Source organism: Passer montanus, unplaced genomic scaffold (assembly GCF_014805655.1).
Source record: "Passer montanus isolate IOZ18808 unplaced genomic scaffold, ASM1480565v1 scaffold9, whole genome shotgun sequence".
NCBI classification, from domain to species: Eukaryota; Metazoa; Chordata; class Aves; order Passeriformes; family Passeridae; genus Passer; species Passer montanus.
Window position 1 is genome coordinate 2,845,821 of NW_024374367.1, and position 18,496 is coordinate 2,864,316.

Consider the following 18,496-nt stretch of genomic DNA (forward strand, 5'->3'; position numbering starts at 1 on the left):
AAACCCCAAACAAAGTTAAATGTAACAGCAATTTTAATGAAGTAGCTTAATATATGTAAAATAGAATGCACTCGAAATATTGACAATATAATTTGGTTAAAATGAGGGATAATTTGGTTCTGATACCACGTGGGGTACGGAGTGCAGGGCTTGACCCCTGTCACCTCATGTACCAGCTTGCCAAGCCAAAATTCCCCTTTTATGCTGTGTGTCATCACCATCTCCTCCCATTTTCGATTTGTCACACTTGTATCTCCACCCTCATCATCACCTTTACCACGCATGGTCCACCATTTTTTAGGGGGTTGTACCACTCTTTGGGGGTCTTCTCTGAGGAAGGCCTCTCCTCTTCCTCGGTGTCCTGTAGTTCACCTTTTGGATTACACATGTGCACCAAGCTGGTACATTATAAGCCAATATTGTGTTCTAACATTAAAGCAATAAATCTCATATAATTAACATTTTACTGGGGTCCGACCAAATTTTCCTCTCTCCCAACTAAATTTAGTAATAGTTATCTCTTGCTTCTTCCTCTTCTGAACATCTGCAGGAGAAGGGGGGGAGCCCTTCCTCTCCCTTTCTTTCTTGGCATTACACCTTTAACTGTTTTATGATTTCCAAACATTAATTACTGTATCGATGTTGATGACTGTTTCAATTTTGTCAGCACAAATCACACCTATTTACCACAGACTCGCTGCCTCAGGGTTCATTTCCAGCACAGATTGTGCTGTGCAGGCAGAGCCTGGCAGCAGCAGCCTCAGGGAGCATCAGTCAGCTCCCCCTCCTTTCAAATGCACTGTGATCACTCCCTCACCTTTGCCCTCCTACTCTCAGTCCATCCCCTGCACATTTTTATTTCCCAGTAATCTTTATTCCTCTAAAGCCTTGTTGGCAGTGCTGCAGCAGCACCACAGCTGTAGCACCATGCTCCTGCCCCACGCAGGCTCCCAGGTAAAGGTGGGCAGCACACACCTGAACATCTGACAAACACAGCGTGGCTTTGAGGATGCTGTTCCAGTACACACACCTTGGAACTGCTTTTGTCTGTCACAAATCCTGATGACAGTGTGCCTGTTTTTGTGTATTTCTTACCTTATAAAGCTGGAGTATAAGAGTAGCTGTGAAAATCTCACCTGACAAACTTTTCTGCTATTTTAAATTTAGAAACCAGGAGATCTTGTCACTTCAATCCCCCAGAAACACAATCAAAAGAAAAAATTAAACTGTAGATGCCTTCCTGAACGTTAATTGCATTTCCTTTCAAGGTGTCCAGAATAGTTTGATTTTGCTTTTGGATCCTGTTGCCCTCCTGTGGTCAAACCTCAGCAAGTCCAAGGACTGTTAAAGCTCTGCACGTCCTTCAAACGGGCTGAATTATTTTGTGTGCATTTATTTTTGTCTGATCTAGTTAATTATTTCTTTTCTCAGAGCCCTTGCCCTCGCTGTTTGCTTGCTGGAGCTCCCTGTTAACTTTTGGTGATCTCATCCTTTCACAGTGCCGTGGGTTTGGCTCCTCACAATGATTTACCTTTATTACTTTGAAACAAAGTAAGACTTTCACATGGGAATCCAGGGATACCAAAACACACCCTCATTCCTCCCGAGGGTCTCGGGGTCAGCTGCCCCTTTGTTAGGCCAGTTCAAAACCCACAACTGATTTATTTTTGTGTGATAAGAGGTTTTGGAAAAGCTGGGAATGTCGTGCCTCCTGCACACTCTAAATTGCAGGATCAGAGCCTGGATTATCTCCTGCGGGCCCGGAGGTGACTCACCAATAACATCATAAGACAATTTACTTCAAAACACCTACAATACTTAGCTAAGTTTTAGAGTTGTATAACACCGTGGGTTGTTGATTTGATATTTTGTCACTTCCTTTTTATTCTTCTGCCTTTCTTCCTAATCGTTGGAACTTAGTTTGTCAGTTTATACCAAGCTGGAATTTAGCTGGCAGGATAATTGGATCTCCCAGAAAAATGTCATATTAAGTAGGAATTATGGATAATGCCCCTGCAAAATTAGTTAATGGAAAAAACGTTTAATTGCTGCTTGAGTAATATCGATCAAATGCAGTTATTCTACCTATGCATTTCTGTATTAGATACCACTGGAACCTGCACAATACAGGGACTTGTGCTTGCTCAGCAGCAGAAATTCACACTTCTCCCTGCTCATGTCCTGAGGTTTCTGTGGGCCCCCACCTTGAGTTCATCACGGTTCCTCTGGAAGGTGCCTCCATCAGCAGTTCCCCCAAACTGAGCACTCTGTGCTGCTCTCGGGTCACTGATGAAGCCGTGGGGCAGCACGAACACCAGCAGAGTCCCTGTGGATTGCCAGATGTCAGCTGGACCCCGAGCCACTGCTTTCTGCCCTCTGAGCCGTGCTCAGGCTGCTGTCCAGAGGGGCTGGCTGTGACTGCCCACCCGCCCTCCAGCGTGCTCACAGGAATGATGTCAAACACCTCAGCAGAGTCCAGGCAGCTCACATCTGCTGCTTTCCACGTTCCTCACAGCCTCTTGTCTCAGCCCAGAGGGCAGCTGTAATTGTCATCCTGTGACTGATTAAGATTCCTGGCTCTTTCTCCTCTTATGTTATTTCCAGCTGAGGAGCTCATAATTTTCTGCTATTAATCCCAAAGACCATGACCTTGTATTTCGCAGCACTGAATTTCAACCCCTTTCTACTATTCCAGTCCTCAAGGCTCGCAGCTTTTCATCTTCTCTAGAATGCTGTGATCCTTCCCTGGATTTTCAATGACTCTCATCTTTGATGGCAAGTTGACTCAGAATAGGGAGCTTGAGAAATTACAGCATGAAAGGAAGTAGACTTGGCATGGGCTTGGCTTCAGGGTAGTAGTGTTCTGTGTTGAGCTACAGAAGAATTTTTAGTGAAAATTTTTTCTTCCTTGCAATCCCCAGAGCATGGGAAAATCATTTCCAAAAGGTATATAGGGAGTGAAGGGAGTGTGACCTAGAAAAACTAGTAAGATGCATATGTCAAATCCAGTTAATTTTTTTTTGCTAATGATACTGATCTATATATATAAAATGCTGAATAGAACACTTATCTTCCCTGTGTTTGGCCTTAAGCCACATTCCCCATCAAAGGCAAAGAGACCCTGTTGACACTTTCCTGGTGAGTAAATCAGTCACGAGAGCAACATATTTCTTTTCCAAGCAACATATAGAAAGCCATGTACTGGAAACTAGGACTCCTGGGTTTCCCAGAGCTCAGCATATTCTTAAAACAAAGGTATCCAGGCTCCATCCTACTTTCTCCCTTGCCTGCCTGGCAAACCCTCTGGTCTCATCATACTGCTGCTGACCACCCTCCCACTTTTTCCCACTTTTGGATGCAGGAGCACTGCAGTGAGGGGGGCAAAGGGCCCCTCACCCTGTCCCTGCACACCCACTCGTGCACTGGACCCTTCACAGCTGCCCATCCTTGCTGCAGACATTTTCTCTTTTGCTAAATGTGAATGAGGCAGTGCAGTAATTTTATGCAAATCCATGTGCAGATTAAAAAATTAATCAAATTCTGAAATTTTCATTTAAAGAGATTAGTCTTGAAAAATCCCCCATCTAATCCTCCCAGAATAGTCACTTGGAACAAGCCTTCAGTGCGTTGTTTCCCTCCTGGGTTTAGTGCATCTCCTGGAAAATTTTCTTGTAATGCTTTTGGGACCATGTGGAGCAGCAAGCTTGGGTTTGAGCAGGGCTCACCAGGCAAATTAAAGCTGATATATCAAATGATAGAGGAGATGTGTCAGTAAGTGGGAACGGGGGAGTTTAAGGCAGTAAAATCTCCACTTTGTTGTACTTCATAGGTAAATTCCCCTGGTGATGCAGGAGAAATGGAAGCAGGGAGCCTTGGTGAGTCTGTCAGTAATTTACATGCTGAGAGGCCAGAAAAAAGTCACGCAGCAAGAAAAACGAGGAGCAAGAGACACTGCTAAAACTTGCTGTGTCTGGGAGTTTACTACTGTAATCTGTCTCTTAGAGCTTGAGCTCAAAATTATCCTCCAACAACTGGGGTTTGATCCAGTGCTATTTCAAATATTTTCCTAGCCCCTCGTGGATTTTGAAGTTGACCCTGTACAAGGTGGGCCAGCCACAAGTCCTGGAGGAAATCCAGAGGCATCCTGACAGCTCTGAAGCTAAAGTAACTTAGGTCCCTGAAGTTCTCAGTTAAATCATGCATTCTGGCACAGCATCCTCTGATCTCACAGCACCTGAAATGCTCAGGATGTGTGTGTGGTTGAGTTGGCCTGCAATAAGCTCAATTGCCCCAACTTCAAAAAAACCACAAGCCCAAGATGCAAATCCTTGAACAAACCTCCAACTGCAGCACCTGGAACAGCTCAGCTCTGCCCAGTGATGGCAGACTGGCCACTGGAAAGGAGGATTTTTCTAGCTTTCAAGTGCCTGCCATGGAGTGAGGTGCTGGCTCATTTTTCTCACTGCATGGGCATGGCCAGCTCATTTGCTCACTGTTTTCTTCCCCAGTGTGCCTCCAAGTTTATGGCTCAGACTCTGCCCCGCTATGTCCATGCTTTTGGTCTCTTGCCACTGTCCAATTTACTTGGCAGCTTTACCACATTTCTGCCCCTGCTGCTGGATTCTTTCTGTCTCACTCTGACTTTGGCTCCGTGCCTGCAGAATTGCTTTAATTAAAAAGTTAATGAAAGGTAATGCAAACGAGCATTTTGCCTGTATTTTATCACAGTCCAGCTCCTTCCCCTCCTTCTTTCCCAGAGAAAGTGAAAATGAGAAGTTGGGGCTTTGCTGCATTTTGGTGTGAGAGCTAACAGTGGAAATTTCTACAGGCTTAGGAGGAGCCCTCTGAAGAAAGGGCTTATAATGGTGTGTGTAGATTATTATAAGTGTGTAGATTATTCATGAATGAAAGCTGAGGAAGTTTTCATTTAAAGGGGATTAATCTAAACCCCTTACAATCCTCCAGCTCTCTTTGGAACAGGCAATTCTTAGCATCATTTTCATCCTAAGCTTAATACGAACTTACAGGAAACTTTTCAAAAGACTGTCTATATCCCAACTCCAAATTATCCCAGGCAGGGACAAAGGGAAGGTGTGAAACCTGAACCTCACTTGTGCCTATAGCTTGTCACCTTATATCCATGTAGAAGAGGGCTCATTCATCCTTCAGTGATTTTCCTGAGAAACTAAGATTAGTGCATGAAGTAATGTGAGTCACATCATCAACCCCTTCTCCCAGCCCAGATTCCTCACAGCCAGCAGTGGGAAGAGGAAAACGCAGGGATGTGAGGGTGTAATTTCCCCTTGTGCAATATGTAGCAGTTAACAGGCAATTACACCACTTCTAAACCCACCATCTGGGGAGGGAGCCTGAGAGCTGCCATTTGGGTTATTTTTCTTTCCACACTGCCTGTGTTTTGGGGTGATATTCAGTTCTCTTGATCTTGTTTTTAAAGCCTTAGTAAAATGAGTAGGAGTTTTATTTTTTGTTAATATCTACAGTGGATTTCATAGCACTGATTTATAGCTGTTCCCTGATGACATTTGGTACCCAGTGCCTGAGACTGTATAAATAAATTACATAAAAAGGGATTTGTGGTATCATTAGCAGCACCCCCATTCCAAGGGGAGTCTCCAGTGATCCTGTGTGTCTAATCAGAGCTGACAAGGAGCAGAGTCACACACTGAGACATCCAAAGCAGATGGATCTGTGCCAAATTCAGCTCTCTGTTGCACTGGTATAACGTTGGATAACCTCTGACTGCAAGGGGGTTTTACACTGTGTTTACTCTGCCTTTACACCTGTGCTCTGAGATCAGTGCCAGGCAGTGAACCCCAAAATCCTGAGATGCAATGGAAGGACGCTTGCTGACTTCCACAGACTCTGGATCAGGCCTCCATGGTTAAAATATAATCTGAGTTCAGAGTGCAGAAAACAGATTACATGCCTGCTATTGTACTGAAATGCTTTCCAGAGTAAGCATTAGCAGTATGTACACAAGTGCCAGATGAATTAAGCTGGCATTTAGTTTTTCCACCTCCAGTAGGAGAGGATTGCCTTTGAAGAGCTCAGGCCTGCTGTGTCGTGTCTGGAGCTGGAGCTGGAGCTGTCGGGGCTGCCAGGAGGGCACGTGTGACAGGAGCCACGGTTGCAGGTCTGCTTGTGCTCCATTTCCCCGGGCTTCAGGGTGAGCTGTGCACAGAAACATCAAGGCAGAGACAAAGCCTGTTCAAAACTTTGGGGCTTTATTTTCTTAAACTCCCCTGGCTCCCTTTAAGCTTTTCTTCTCCAGCCATTCCTGCAAACCCTGTATTGCAGCTCAGACGAGGTGACCTGGGGTGTGATGCACCTCTGCTTTGTAGCACCTTCCTCTGATTGCTCTGTGCCCAGGGCCAGGTGAGTCAGAGACCTGCTGGGAGCAGAGATGCTTATCTCAGTTCCTGAGAGGTGCAGGGCTGACTCCATTGCGGTCAGCACAGTTACTCTGGCCCTCACTGAAGTGGGGTCAGTGGTTTCAACTGCTGGCAGCATCAGCTGCCATGTAGTTTAAGAGCCTAGTAACAAAGTGGTCAGGGCACCCTGTCTTTTGTTCTCCTGTCTCCTCGTGGTTGGAAAGCCAGTGCTTCTGACCAGCACCTAAAGGGAGTGCACACAGGTAGTTAATCTGCCTTGGCTTTTGGCTTTAAAATCTGTTCTCCTAAGCAATGAATCGTTTACTGCTAGCCTTGTTCTTAAGGGTCTTTTCCCACTTCAGTAATTCTTGGGGTTTTCTCTGACAAACTTTTAATTCTCTGTACAGCCTTACCTACAAGTCCCTTGTCCTGAGATTTCAGAGTGTGCTCAAGTTTCAATGCCTGAGAAGGTGTGTAGGGGATTTTTGTGTAGATCTTTTGCATCCCTGCAGAAAAATAAGGCAGATTTAGACCCAGAGAAGCTGTTGAAAAGCTTGTCCAGCTTAATGATTAACACCTTGCAATGCTAGGGAGTGTCAGGACAAAGAGAGACCTCTGGACTCCTGAGCTCTCCTTAAAAAGCCCTTACACAAAACACATCCACTTACTTGAGAGAGGATTAATTCTCAGGGAATTTCAATGGCTCTGTGATCAAGTGTGTTGCCCTGGCTGCTTCAGCCTCCTGGCACCCTGCCTTAAATGCCATGAGCAGGAGAGATGCAGATCACAAGGATCTTTGATCCTCAGAAACCAGCAGTGAACTTGCTGCCAGTTAACAGAAGGAAGGAGAAATGCTGGGAGGGAATAGATGTGTGTGTGCTGGCAGGGGCCACCTTTCCTCTGTCAAGACAAGTATCTGCCCTTGAGCAGCTGAGATCTTTCGGTCCATGCACAGATCTGTTGCAGATAATGCTAATGCTCAGTGGAGAGCAGCTCAAATGGGCTTTCACAGACACAGCTTTCACAGACATTTTGCCTGGATATGAACTCTTATTTGGGCTCTAAATGTGATTTTCATGGATAATGAGGAGTAAAACAGAAAGGTAAATTAAGCCTTGTGTTAATTTGCCGTTTGGTGAGGAAACCTCATTACTGGTCTCTCTGTGGCCACCAGCAGCAAGGGATGAGGCAGCCAGCAAGGCTGTTGTTTCTCCTCTGTGTCTGATGCTGCAGGGACACATGGGGCAATGCACAGCCAGAGGATGAGATCAGCATTTGGCTAGCATGGGGAAGGGAGTTAATGTAGTGAAAAGCTGTTCCACCCAGATGCCCTGCTCTCTCCAGGACAGAGAGCAGCTTCCACAGTTTGGAAAGGTGACAAACACTAAGCAAATAGAAATGATGGCTTGCCAGTGGCAAATCTACAGTGATGGAGAAGCTGGCTGGCAGAGCTCACCTTCCCTGCAGGAGGTGATGAGATTGCAGGGGAATCACAAGCTGACAGTTTGAATGTGACACTGTCCTTCCCTTCCTCCTGCCTGGGGAAAAGTTAGAAAATGCTGCTTGTGTAGCACCTTAATCTAGGGGAAACAGGAGCTAGAGTTCCACGGTTCATGTTTTGACCTCTCTGTTCTTTCTGTGACAGCCCTGTCTCTTCTACTAGCAAAAATGTTCCCTTTCCCTTGCAGGTTGGAGGCTGCTGGCTGTTTCAGCCCTTGAGGCACTGCAGGGAGTGCAGAAGCCCACCCCACGAGGCAGAGTGGCTCGGCCCTGGCAGCCTGTGCACCATGTCCCTCCGCGAGCACGCACTGTCCCTGTTCCGTGGCGCTCTGGGCACCGTGCGCCCCGCTCCCATGCTGAGGAGGGCTCTGAAGCTCCAGGGAGATGGGTGCCCTCAGCTGCTGGTGAAGGGCCAGGCCTTTCCACTGAAGAGGGACCTGTACCTGGTGGGTTTTGGAAAAGCTGTGCTGGGGATGGCTGCAGCAGCAGAAGAGATCCTGGGAGACCACCTCACTCGGGGGATTATCAATGTGCCGCTGGGGATCCAGGAGAGCCTGCAGCGAGCAGGAATGCAGTAAGGACTGTTTCTGGACAATTTTGGGGAGCAGGAAGGAGGGGTGTAGGCTGCCAGATTTTCCCTCTGTTGAATGTTGCTATGAACACCCTAAATCCTTTTGAGCTGCCCTTGCTCTGATGCCCACCCCATCCACCCCACCGCTCTCATCTTCAACCACCATCACATCCCAGTGACACCAGTGATGCAGCCCCGCTCTTGTGCTGTGTGTGCTGCCTCTCTGGCTGTAGGGAAGAGGCACTCAGCAAAGGCCATCTGCCTGTCCTGGTCACTCACTGTATGCCACTGGTACACCAGGCACCTGCAGGTAACAGCCTGCTGCCTGTGTGGGTGCACAGATCCATGGTGGAATTGCCTCTCTTACCTCACCAGGGAGATGCTGCTGAAGCCACACAGCAGAATCCAGGTCATCGAAGGTGCCAAGAACAACCTCCCAGATGCAGAGGCTCTGAAGGGAGCAGTTGCCATCCAGGAGCTGGCTGAGGGTCTGACTGCAGATGACCTGCTCCTTGTGCTCATCTCAGGTAGTGTGGGAATCCCAGGGAATGCTGCCTGCCCACCCCTGACCCTGCAGCAAGGGAGTGCTGTGCTGTGCCAGCCCCTTCAGCAAGGACACTTGCACCTCTGATTTTTCCTCTCCCTTCTGCCATCCTTTCTCCAGGCATGCAGCAAGAGAGAGCACAGTGCAGTGGACACACTGCCTCCCAGCACTGGAAAGAGGCTGAGCTGCACAGGCTGGGTCCTGCAATTGTGCCACCACAGTGAAGTGGCACCTCTGGGCACAGCCTGGCAGCTGTTCTCACCTCTTGGCAAGGAGACACTTTCTTCCTGCCCCCTCCTTACATTTGGGGACACAGACTTGTGGAAGCAAGCACTTGGTAGATTTGCATGCTCTGCATTTGTGCAGGAGCGTGAGTCTGCAAGCTGAGATCTGGGACTGACCTTTCCCAGGGCTTGGCTCCTTCCCAGCTAGTGGAAATGAGGCCTCCAGGTACCACAGAGTAAGCTGCATGCCTTGAGGGGCAGCCCTGCACACCCCCAGGGCCTGGCTGGTGGCCCCCAGGCTGTCCCCAGATCCAGGGCTGTGTGAGAAGATGCATCTGAGGGATGCAGTGACATCACCTCATCCTGAGCTCTGTGGCTGTCACAGGACAAAAGCATGCAGGGGCTTGGAGCAGCTCTGCAGAAAGGCTTGTTCTCCTCTGCTCAGTGTTTATTCCTCTGAGATGCTGAAGCCTGATCCAGTACAGAGAGAGCAGTGCCATTAGGCAAACACCCAAGTGCCTGGAAGCTAGCTGTGCTTCCTGGGGATTCCCCTGGGCTTCCTCCTGTCTTTTGGCTTCAGGGATCTCCAAGAGACTCCTCAGCCTTTCAGGGAGCCTGTACAGGATCTCCCCGTGGCTGTGACTACCTATGCATGTGCCCTCCCACACAGCAGCCGGTCCCCAACTGCTCCTGCCTCTCAGCTAGATCCCTGGCTATTGACTGAAACACAGGCATTTGCATTTGTTTTTCTTGCTCATCATGTTTTATTGATGCTGATTTGTCTCAAACCTCTGAGCAGGCTTTGCATTTTGACAGTAGTATTCAGCTGTACTTCTGTGCACGTTCACTCTGTGCACAGACCTTGCTCTTTTCTCCTCTGTATTTTCCATCCATTCCAGTTTTCCATTAGGACCTTGCCTTCTTTTCCACATTTCCAATGCCTGCTTGTATCAGACAGAATTCCCACCAGTGAAGCTATCACCCTGGACTCAGCGTGTGCTTTGTCCTTTGCATTACTGTCCCCCTTTTTCTTTCCTCCCAGACCTAGACGAGTGCAGTTCAGCAGCTTCCAATCTTGCTGCATCCCTAGCCAGTGTTTTTACACTCTGTCCTGAATAAATGGAGCCACCAAAGCAGGCAGTGTCCCCATGAGCACAGCACTGGCTGCTGTGTGAGCTGTGGAGGCCATCTCCCTGCTCCCCCACCCAGGTAACCCCTGAATATCAGTGTGAGGACCCAGCTGCAGCCCAGTGCAGAGGTGAGGGCAGCTGCTGCCCCTCTTCTGTCATGCCCACCACACTGCAGGCTGGTGGTGCCCCATCCAGCCAGGCTCACACTGCCTGGTGAAGTGTAGCTGACTGCAGAGAGAGCAGGACAGCAGTGATTAAAACCCATTGTTGAAGATGACTGAATTCTCCAGAGATGTTAGCTTAGGTCCCCAGTCACCTCTGCCTTCCCTCCAGACGCTGGTGAGGGAAGAGAAAAGGCTAAAGCCTTGCTCTCCTTTGTCCTCCTTCTCCTGATGTCCTTGCCATCTCTTCTGCATCCTAGGGGGTGGATCAGCCCTACTGCCTGCTCCCATCCCTCCCATCCTCCTCGAGGAGAAGGAGAAACTCACAAAGATGCTGGCTTCCCGAGGAGCTGCCATACAGGAGCTGAACATTGTCCGGAAGACTCTGTCCGTGCTGAAGGGTGGAGGGCTGGCCCAGCTGGCACATCCTGCACGGGTAACCAAGGGAAAGCCCCCGTTTGCCCAGAGATCACCCATCTACCCTCAAAATAGAGGCTTAAACAACTTGCAGGGGTTTTGTCCATACTGAGTGAACAACTTTGCACACTGTTTTAGAGGTCTCTGGCTGAGATTTCGCTTTGTAACGAAACTTTCAGGGAGACAGAGCTGGGAGAGTGGGAATTCAGACTTGGGAAACATCAGCCATCCCATCATGCCACTCTGCAGATCCCAGCCCACACCCAGCAGGCACTTCCAAGTGTTGGTGCTTCAGCACAGTGCTTTCAAGGCTGGCTCTGACCCTTGGCTCCCCTGGGGGCTGTTCTCAGCATGTCCCATTGCTGAGCCCACACTAGGCTGGGCCTGACAAGTGCAGTGTCACAGGTTACATCTTCCAACGTGATAGTCCAGCTTCAAAGGGGACTGTAAAGCTGTGGGTTTGAGAAGGGCAAGGTGACACTCACTGGGCCATAAAATAAAAATGGGTGAAGACCTACCCTGTTTCCACCCGCTTTGGTGTGGGGATGGCACTCAGAGCAGTGCTTATGCCAGTGTGCTTTTGTGGTCACCTGCAATAATCTGTGGGCATTTCTTTCCATAGGTGGTGAGTCTCATCCTGTCTGACGTGATAGGTGACCCCCTGGACATCATAGCGAGTGGCCCCACTGCTGCCAGCTCCCACAGTGTCCAAGACTGCCTTCAGATACTCACCAAATACAACCTGCTGCACGACCTGCCCAAGTCAGTGGAAATGGTCCTCTCCAGCTCTCCCACCAAGCCCACTGCTCCAGAAAACTACTCCCACGTTTCCAACATCATCCTTGGGTCCAACACGGTGGCTCTGGAAGAGGCCAGACGCCAGGCTGAGGGGCTGGGCTATGCAGCTCTGCTCCTGAGTGCAGCAGTCCGTGGCGAGGTGGGCCGTGTTGCCACGCTGTACTGCCAGCTGATCCAGCTGGTCTGCCTGGCCTTCGCCAGCCTCGGAGAAGGGCCCCTGGGGGACCAGCTGAGGGGCAATGTCCTGCAGCTGGCAGCAGAGCTACAGATCCCAGGTTTGGACCTGGATGAGTTCCTGCAGGCCCTGCGAGGGTTAGGGCCCGACAGACCAGTCTGCATCCTGGCTGGAGGAGAAACCACGGTCCAGCTCCAGGGAACCGGCAAGGGAGGCAGAAACCAGGAGCTGGCCCTGCGTGTGGGGCTGGGGCTGCACCAGGCTCAGGCCACAGGAGCCAGCAGCCCCCAGGGGAGCTGTGAGATCCTCTTCCTCAGTGGGGGGACAGACGGACAGGATGGGCCAACGGAGGCAGCAGGAGCCTTCTGCAGCCCAGGGCTGGTGGCTGAGGCGCTCCAGGAGGGCCTGGATGTGGAGGCCTTCCTCAGGAACAATGACTCCTACACATTCTTCAGCCAGTTCCAAGGTGGGCATCACCTCCTGGTGACAGGCTTGACAGGCACCAACGTCATGGACATCCAGGCCATTTTAATTAGAGCCATGGAGAGATCATGAGAGCTCCCTCTGCAGACACCCAGATGCACTTAATTAGGAGCAGGAGTAAATTAAAGCACCAATGCTGCGGACAAATGCAAACTACTTAAATTAGGGCTCACTGTTGAGGCTGCTAGTGTCTTTGACAGAAAGAATCCACTAATTAGACACATGAGTGGACGTCCACAGTAAAAAAAAAACAAGCACTTGTAATTGGTGGGATCAGAGGAAGGTAAAAGGTCACATTACAAACAAGGAGACTGGATTTAAGGCTTGCTTCAGATATAGTTAAGTTAAGAGACGTAGGGAAGCTGAGGCCATGGCAGGGCTACCACAGAGAGCCCTGGCTGCACTGTTGCACCTCCAGTGCCCCTAGCACAAGAGCAGCTCAGCAGTGGGGTTTTAGAGGTCCACTGCAGCAAATTGCAGTCACTGATGGATATAAAAGCAGTAAGAGCAAGGCCTGCTCACCTGAAGCATGGAGCTGCTGGGGGGATGTGGTGGGAAGGGGACACCCAGCACCTGCTCCACATGCCAGCACAGTGCCCTACAGCTCTTCCCACACCAGGGTACTGAGATGACAGAGACCAGGCCCAGCAGGATGTACACCCAGGAGTGTGGCTAGGAAGCACGTTGGCAGAGAGAAGTTCATGATACTGGCTGGGTGACATAAGCAGTGCATAGTGACAAAGAGGATGACATACCTTCACTGCACAGTGTAAGGATGGGGATGAATGAAGTGCAGTGGCAAGCCAGCTGTGTGGAGTCCTCCTCCAGCCTCCTTCCTCCACAGTAACATCTTCCCTGCTGGTGCCTGTTGGGAGAGCCTGTGTGCCAGCAGCATGTATGCTATGAGCTTTCATGGTGCTGTTTTCCAGCTGCCTAGAAAACTGTCGTGCATCCAGCCTGAGCCACTGACCTTTCCTCTGCACTGAGGCAGAAGTCGCTGTCATTCTGATTAACTCTGCTAATTCCACAGAACAAAAGACAAGGAAACCTTCATGCTCAGCTCTCCTGACCCATGCTGCTGAGCTGATCAAAGGGCATATCTGCCCGAGCTGTGCTCTGACAGGGAGCTGCTCCCCCACATGCACGAGGACACAGTGGTCATCACGTTTTTGTCACCTACTGCAGTGTGGTATGTGGGAGAGCAGAGATGAGCTTGGTTTCCCAGGACATGGAGCTCACAGTGGGGCTGGATTTCAGGAGGGCTTTGCCTGCAGCAACAGGCACACTGACGGTTTGGCTGGGTATTCAAAGGGCTTTAGCTCAGCAGCCAGTATGACCCAGCACGTCCAACTCCTTTTGAATATCCGTCTGTTTGTTACAGAGCCTAAGTGGGAGCTGAGCTCCTTTGAAAAACCAGCTCTAATGTAATAGGACACGCTTGACTCAGACTCTTTCCAGACAGACCGACCTACTCCGTGTGGCTGATCTCATCTCGTGACATAAATACACCGTTGTGCCAACACCCTGTGGTGTCTCACTGAACAGTCAGTTGTTCTGCACCCCGCTTCAAGGTGGATCAGAGGGTGGGGTTCTGAGGAGGATGCAAAACCTCCTACTTTGGTTTTGAAGCCAGTATCTAACAAGTAGGGATATCAGCAGGACCATCATGGGGCCTGGTGTCGATGCCAGGCTGGCAGCTGGACTGTCTGGGCTACAGCCCAGGCTCAGAATAAGGCACAACCCTGGGAATTTCAAAACCCCAGTCTTGCCCGGTGGTTTAAACTCATCCACGCATCTCATTTGTCCTCAGAGTCTGAAGGTCTTTTGTAACATGCCTGAACTTGCTCACAGTGGCAAACAGCTCTGAGATCTGCTGGGGAAAATCTGCCAAGCGTTACAGAGCTCGCTGTGCCCCCGTAATGTCAGGGGGTGGTTGTGCAGGAGAAGCTGCTTTGTGCCGGGTGTTTTTCTCCAGAGGTCGCTGGCAGGTCGCCTGCTCCGTGCCCAGCAGGGCAGCTCCATGGGGCACTAACATGGGCAGTGATACAGCCACAAGTATGGGCTGCAGCCAGGACAACTGGGTAAAGCTGGCTCCACAACGTTTTGAGCCCTCCCTGGCCATGCTGCTGGCTCCACAAACGTTCTGAGCCCTCCCTGGGCCATCCTGCTGCTCCACAACGTTCTGTACCCTCCCTGGCCATGCTGCTGGCTCCACAACGTGCTGAGCCCTCCCTGGGCCATCCTGCTGGCTCCACAACGTGCTGAGCACTCCCTGGCCATCCTGCTGGCTCCACAACGTTCTGTACCCTCCCTGGCCCATCCTGCTGGCTCCACAACGTTCTGAGCCCTCCCTGGCCCATCCTGTTGCTCCACAACGTGCTGAGCACTCTCTGGCCCATCCTGCTGGCTCCACAACGTTCTGAGCGCTCCCTGGCCCATCCTGCTGGCTCCACAACGTTCTGAGCGCTCCCTGGCCCATCCTGCTGGCTCCACAACGTTCTGTCCCCTCCCTGGGCCATCCTGCTGGCTCCACAACGTGCTGAGCACTCCCTGGGCCATGCTGCTCCAGTGGAATGCAGAGTGACTCTGCTTTTGGGCTGGGGTGCCTGGCAGAAGGGTCACTTCAGCAGGAGTTCAGTGTGCCAGCCTGGGCACAGGGCCACCATAAACCCCTGCCCACAGCCCTGCCACACTGCTGAGCACCACCCTGGACTTGGAGCTGCTGCTTGTGCTGCCTCCCAGTCAATTCCAGAGGATCTTGGGCTAGTGCTGGCTGGCTTCTCCTGGGAAATGCCTACTCCAGGTAGCCCAAGCAGTGTCCTTGCTTCCTGAATGGTGGCTTTTCATAACGATTAAAGAGTGTGTGTTGGGGAGGAGAGAAGTCTAATAAAAGGTTTGTTGAAAGGATGGAGCTGTTTGAAGTGCATTTCCCATCTACCTTTGCTTGGCTGCCATATATGGATTTTTGTTCTTGTCCTTTCTTTCCTAATGAGGAGATAACAGGCCAGGGGGAGGTTCAGCAAGAGCACCCAGGCCACAGAAATACTTCTCTGATGCTTCTACCTGGATAACTCAAAGCTCCATTTCCAAGGGGTTGCTTTGGTGGACCTTGTGCAACTTCTACCTAGGGACAAGAGGAGCATTGGAGTGTGCTCAGCCCTCACAGACAAAGCAGCATCTTATTCCTCTGCACAGTGCTCAGCAGGGAATTGTCTGCTATCTCTCCAGCCCAAGGCCAGCTCCCTCTGACCTGCAGTCCCTTCACAAAAGGTCAAAAGGCCCCATGCATGAGCCAACATGGGGCCACACTGTCCAGGTTTAGCAGGATTTGTGAGATAACACAAATCTCAAGACGTGAGAACATCACTTACCTGCCTGGTAATGATTTGCCTCCGGGCTGGCAGGGCTTGGCAGGAGCAATGACTTTCCCATTGGGAACTCAAGTGAGTCACCACAGCTGAGCAGGGCTTTGCAGCTTGTCCATGCTGTCCTGGATGGGATATTGGCCTCATGGGAGTAGAGCTGTGCAAATGAAGACACCAGAGTGTGGCTGCAGTCACACGGAGCAACCCCAGTGTGTGGGCTGTGCTGGGACCAGCTCCACGCCACCCTGGCTCTGGGGGCTCGTGCCTGAGGAGAAAAGTCACAGAGAGAGCGAGGACAGTAAGAGACACTGGGGCTTGATGGTCACAGTCCCTTTGCTTTTTATCAGAAAAGCAAAACTTTCTACACCAGCCAGCCTTCAGGAAGGAGTCAGCTGGGTGAAGGTGGCCAGCAGCTCCCTGGCCATATCCCTACACATGGGCAGGGGACACTGGGCGGCAAAAACATGCTCAGCTGCTGTGTGGGGAGCAGGTGAACAAAGTCTGGGTATGCTCAGGATTGATTTGCTCTCCTAAGCTGGCAGCTCTCAGCCAAACAGTGCTAACGGCCGGGAGAAGTAACAGCGTTATTAACAGCACGAGCTTCTGGCAGTAAATTAAAAATCTTGGCTGCCGCCCTTGGCTCTGCTCTTGCCTCTTAGAAGACATTAATATCACAGCTCCCCAGCATTCCCATTATCACTTCATTAAGGATCCAATAATGATAAATGTGGATGGTTTTATTTTGCACAGAGCCTGATTAATGGCCAATAATTCACTAGGTGTTAATGGGGCCCTTCCTTTATGGAGGCATTGGAAGGGGCTGCCTTTCATCTCCTCCACAAGCCACAATTTTCACCATTTTCGCTAATGTGACAGATATAACACAAACCTTGAAAGAGTGGCTGAGGCCTCTTGAGAAACCTTGAAGAGCATCGTGCCTGGGGCAGCCCTTGCTGTCGTGGCCATTCCTCAGCATCTTTTTCCTCTTCTTCCTCCCCTGTGCTGCTGGCAGTGCCTGCACACAGATGCTGCATATCCCAGGATAGTCCCAAAGCAGCAGATTCCCCAGGGATGAGCCCACCAGGGAGTCATGGGGCTCTCACAGCAGACGTGGTGCAGAACCAGGCCCACCCTTGCAACGGGGTGCAATGCAAGGCGTGGGCTTGTGCTGGCCTCACCCCAAAGCAGCTTGGCACCCCTCACCTGCATCCCAAGAGGGCTGGGGAGCCTGGGATGCAGGACGGAGTCCCAGCAGTCCCTGCAGCACCCTGGGGACAGCTCTGGTGGCTCCTCCTGGGCCGGCTCCCGTGGCACAGGGGCTGCTCTCTGCCGCAGGAGCCCGGCGTACTGCACGGCTTCAATCCCTATATGAAGTGGGATGTATAATCACATAGGAATAAAAAGCCATACAAGACGGCAGGCTGGGAGATGCTCCGTGCTGGAGGATGACGGGACAGTCCCTCTGCCTGGGCTGCCACGGCCCCGCTGGGATGGAGCCGGACCCCAGGGAGCCCCAGGATCCCCCCCAGCCCCTGTGTGGGGTCTGTGGGGAGACACAGGAGCCCTGCATCAAACAGGGAGGAGAGGCGATGTGTCAGCCAGGAGAAAGCTTGGGAGGCCCCCGAGCTGCTGCAGAGGAAGCCCCAGGAGGTGTCAGCACTTGCTCCCAGCACTCCCAGCTAACAAGGGCCTCCCATCCCAACTCCCTGCTAGGAGCTGTGACAAGACTTGCTCTGTGCAGCACCCACACCTCCTCCCCTCACAGTGCCCATCGGGGAGCATCACCCTGCAGGAGCTCCTCCAGCCTGGAATCCCTCTGCTTGTACCACCACTGTCCCCAAGGCTTTACCAGCCCCACCAGGGCAGTGGGTACCACAACCCTCCAACACCATCACCAACACCTGGTGAAGGGAGAAAAGGGAGCCAGCCTCCTCCCTGTGGTGGTCAGAGCATCCTTCTCCACCTGACCAGCGAGAGCAGGGCCCAGCAGCTGCAGGCAGCAGTTGCAGGGAGCTGTCAGCACCCAGCTGTCAGATCCCAAATCCCCTGGCAGCCCACTAGGAGCAGCTCCTGGCTGCCTGCAGGAGCTCTTGACAGGGGGCCAGGCACTAAGGTGAACAAGCGTGGATCCTCCTGTAAGGGGGTGGATGTGGGTGGAGGGAAAGCAGGGAGCTGTTCCTCCCATGAACGCTCACAGAGCAGCAGTGGCACAACACCATGCTCAGGGGTGGGGGACAGCCAGGGCAGGCTCCCCTGGGAGCCCACCCAGGCAGTGCTGGGGATGGAGCCAAGTGGTGGCCAGCAGAAAGGGCTGTTTGTGCCACCTCCTCTCACAGCCTGGCAGTGATTCTGGCATCCACGGGATGGGAGAGTTGGAGCAGTGCCTGGGGCAGGCGAGGATGGGTGGTGGGTGTAGGCTCATGCAGTCCAGACTGAGAAGAAAAGGGTCTTCTAGCTAAAAAAAAAATTTAAAAAACCCCCAACCAAACAAAAAAAACCAACCCAAAACCAAACTAAGCAAATAAAAACTTCACACCGACCCCCCCACAAAAAAACCCAAACAACAAACCCCTCCCAACAAAGTACCAATACACTCTCTGGTTGCCACACAGCACCAAAAAACTCTTTTTGCTGGCCCAAGACAGCACAGCCGACCAGCAGCCTCCAGCTGAGCACTACAGTGTTGTCTTAAGCAGCTCCAGAGGAGCTGAGACACCCCAGAGCCATCACCCTGGG

The 18,496-nt window shown here is 51.3% G+C and overlaps 2 protein-coding genes across 3 annotated transcripts; one reads left to right on the plus strand and one right to left on the minus strand.

Moving 5' to 3' along the window:
* Positions 1 to 6,012: 6,012 nt before the first annotated feature.
* On the plus strand, positions 6,013 to 12,497 carry GLYCTK (glycerate kinase). 2 transcript variants are annotated; one of them, XM_039695455.1, is made up of 5 exons: positions 6,013 to 6,154; positions 8,081 to 8,466; positions 8,839 to 8,990; positions 10,783 to 10,958; positions 11,562 to 12,497. In XM_039695455.1, the coding sequence occupies exons 2-5, from the start codon at positions 8,180 to 8,182 to the stop codon at positions 12,465 to 12,467; spliced, it is 1,521 nt and encodes a 506-aa protein (XP_039551389.1). In that variant the 5' UTR covers positions 6,013 to 6,154; positions 8,081 to 8,179; the 3' UTR covers positions 12,468 to 12,497. The 2 variants fall into 2 exon arrangements, with proteins under 2 accessions (XP_039551389.1, XP_039551390.1); XM_039695456.1 differs by having other exon boundaries at positions 6,029 to 6,187.
* On the minus strand, positions 12,345 to 18,135 carry LOC120495683. The gene is made up of 5 exons (XM_039695457.1): positions 16,964 to 18,135; positions 16,650 to 16,775; positions 15,767 to 16,025; positions 13,151 to 13,260; positions 12,345 to 12,476 (listed from the first exon to the last, which is right to left on the minus strand). Exons 1-5 carry the CDS (start codon positions 16,967 to 16,969, stop codon positions 12,462 to 12,464), a joined length of 516 nt encoding a protein of 171 aa, XP_039551391.1. The 5' UTR covers positions 16,970 to 18,135; the 3' UTR covers positions 12,345 to 12,461.
* Positions 18,136 to 18,496: the final 361 nt, after the last annotated feature.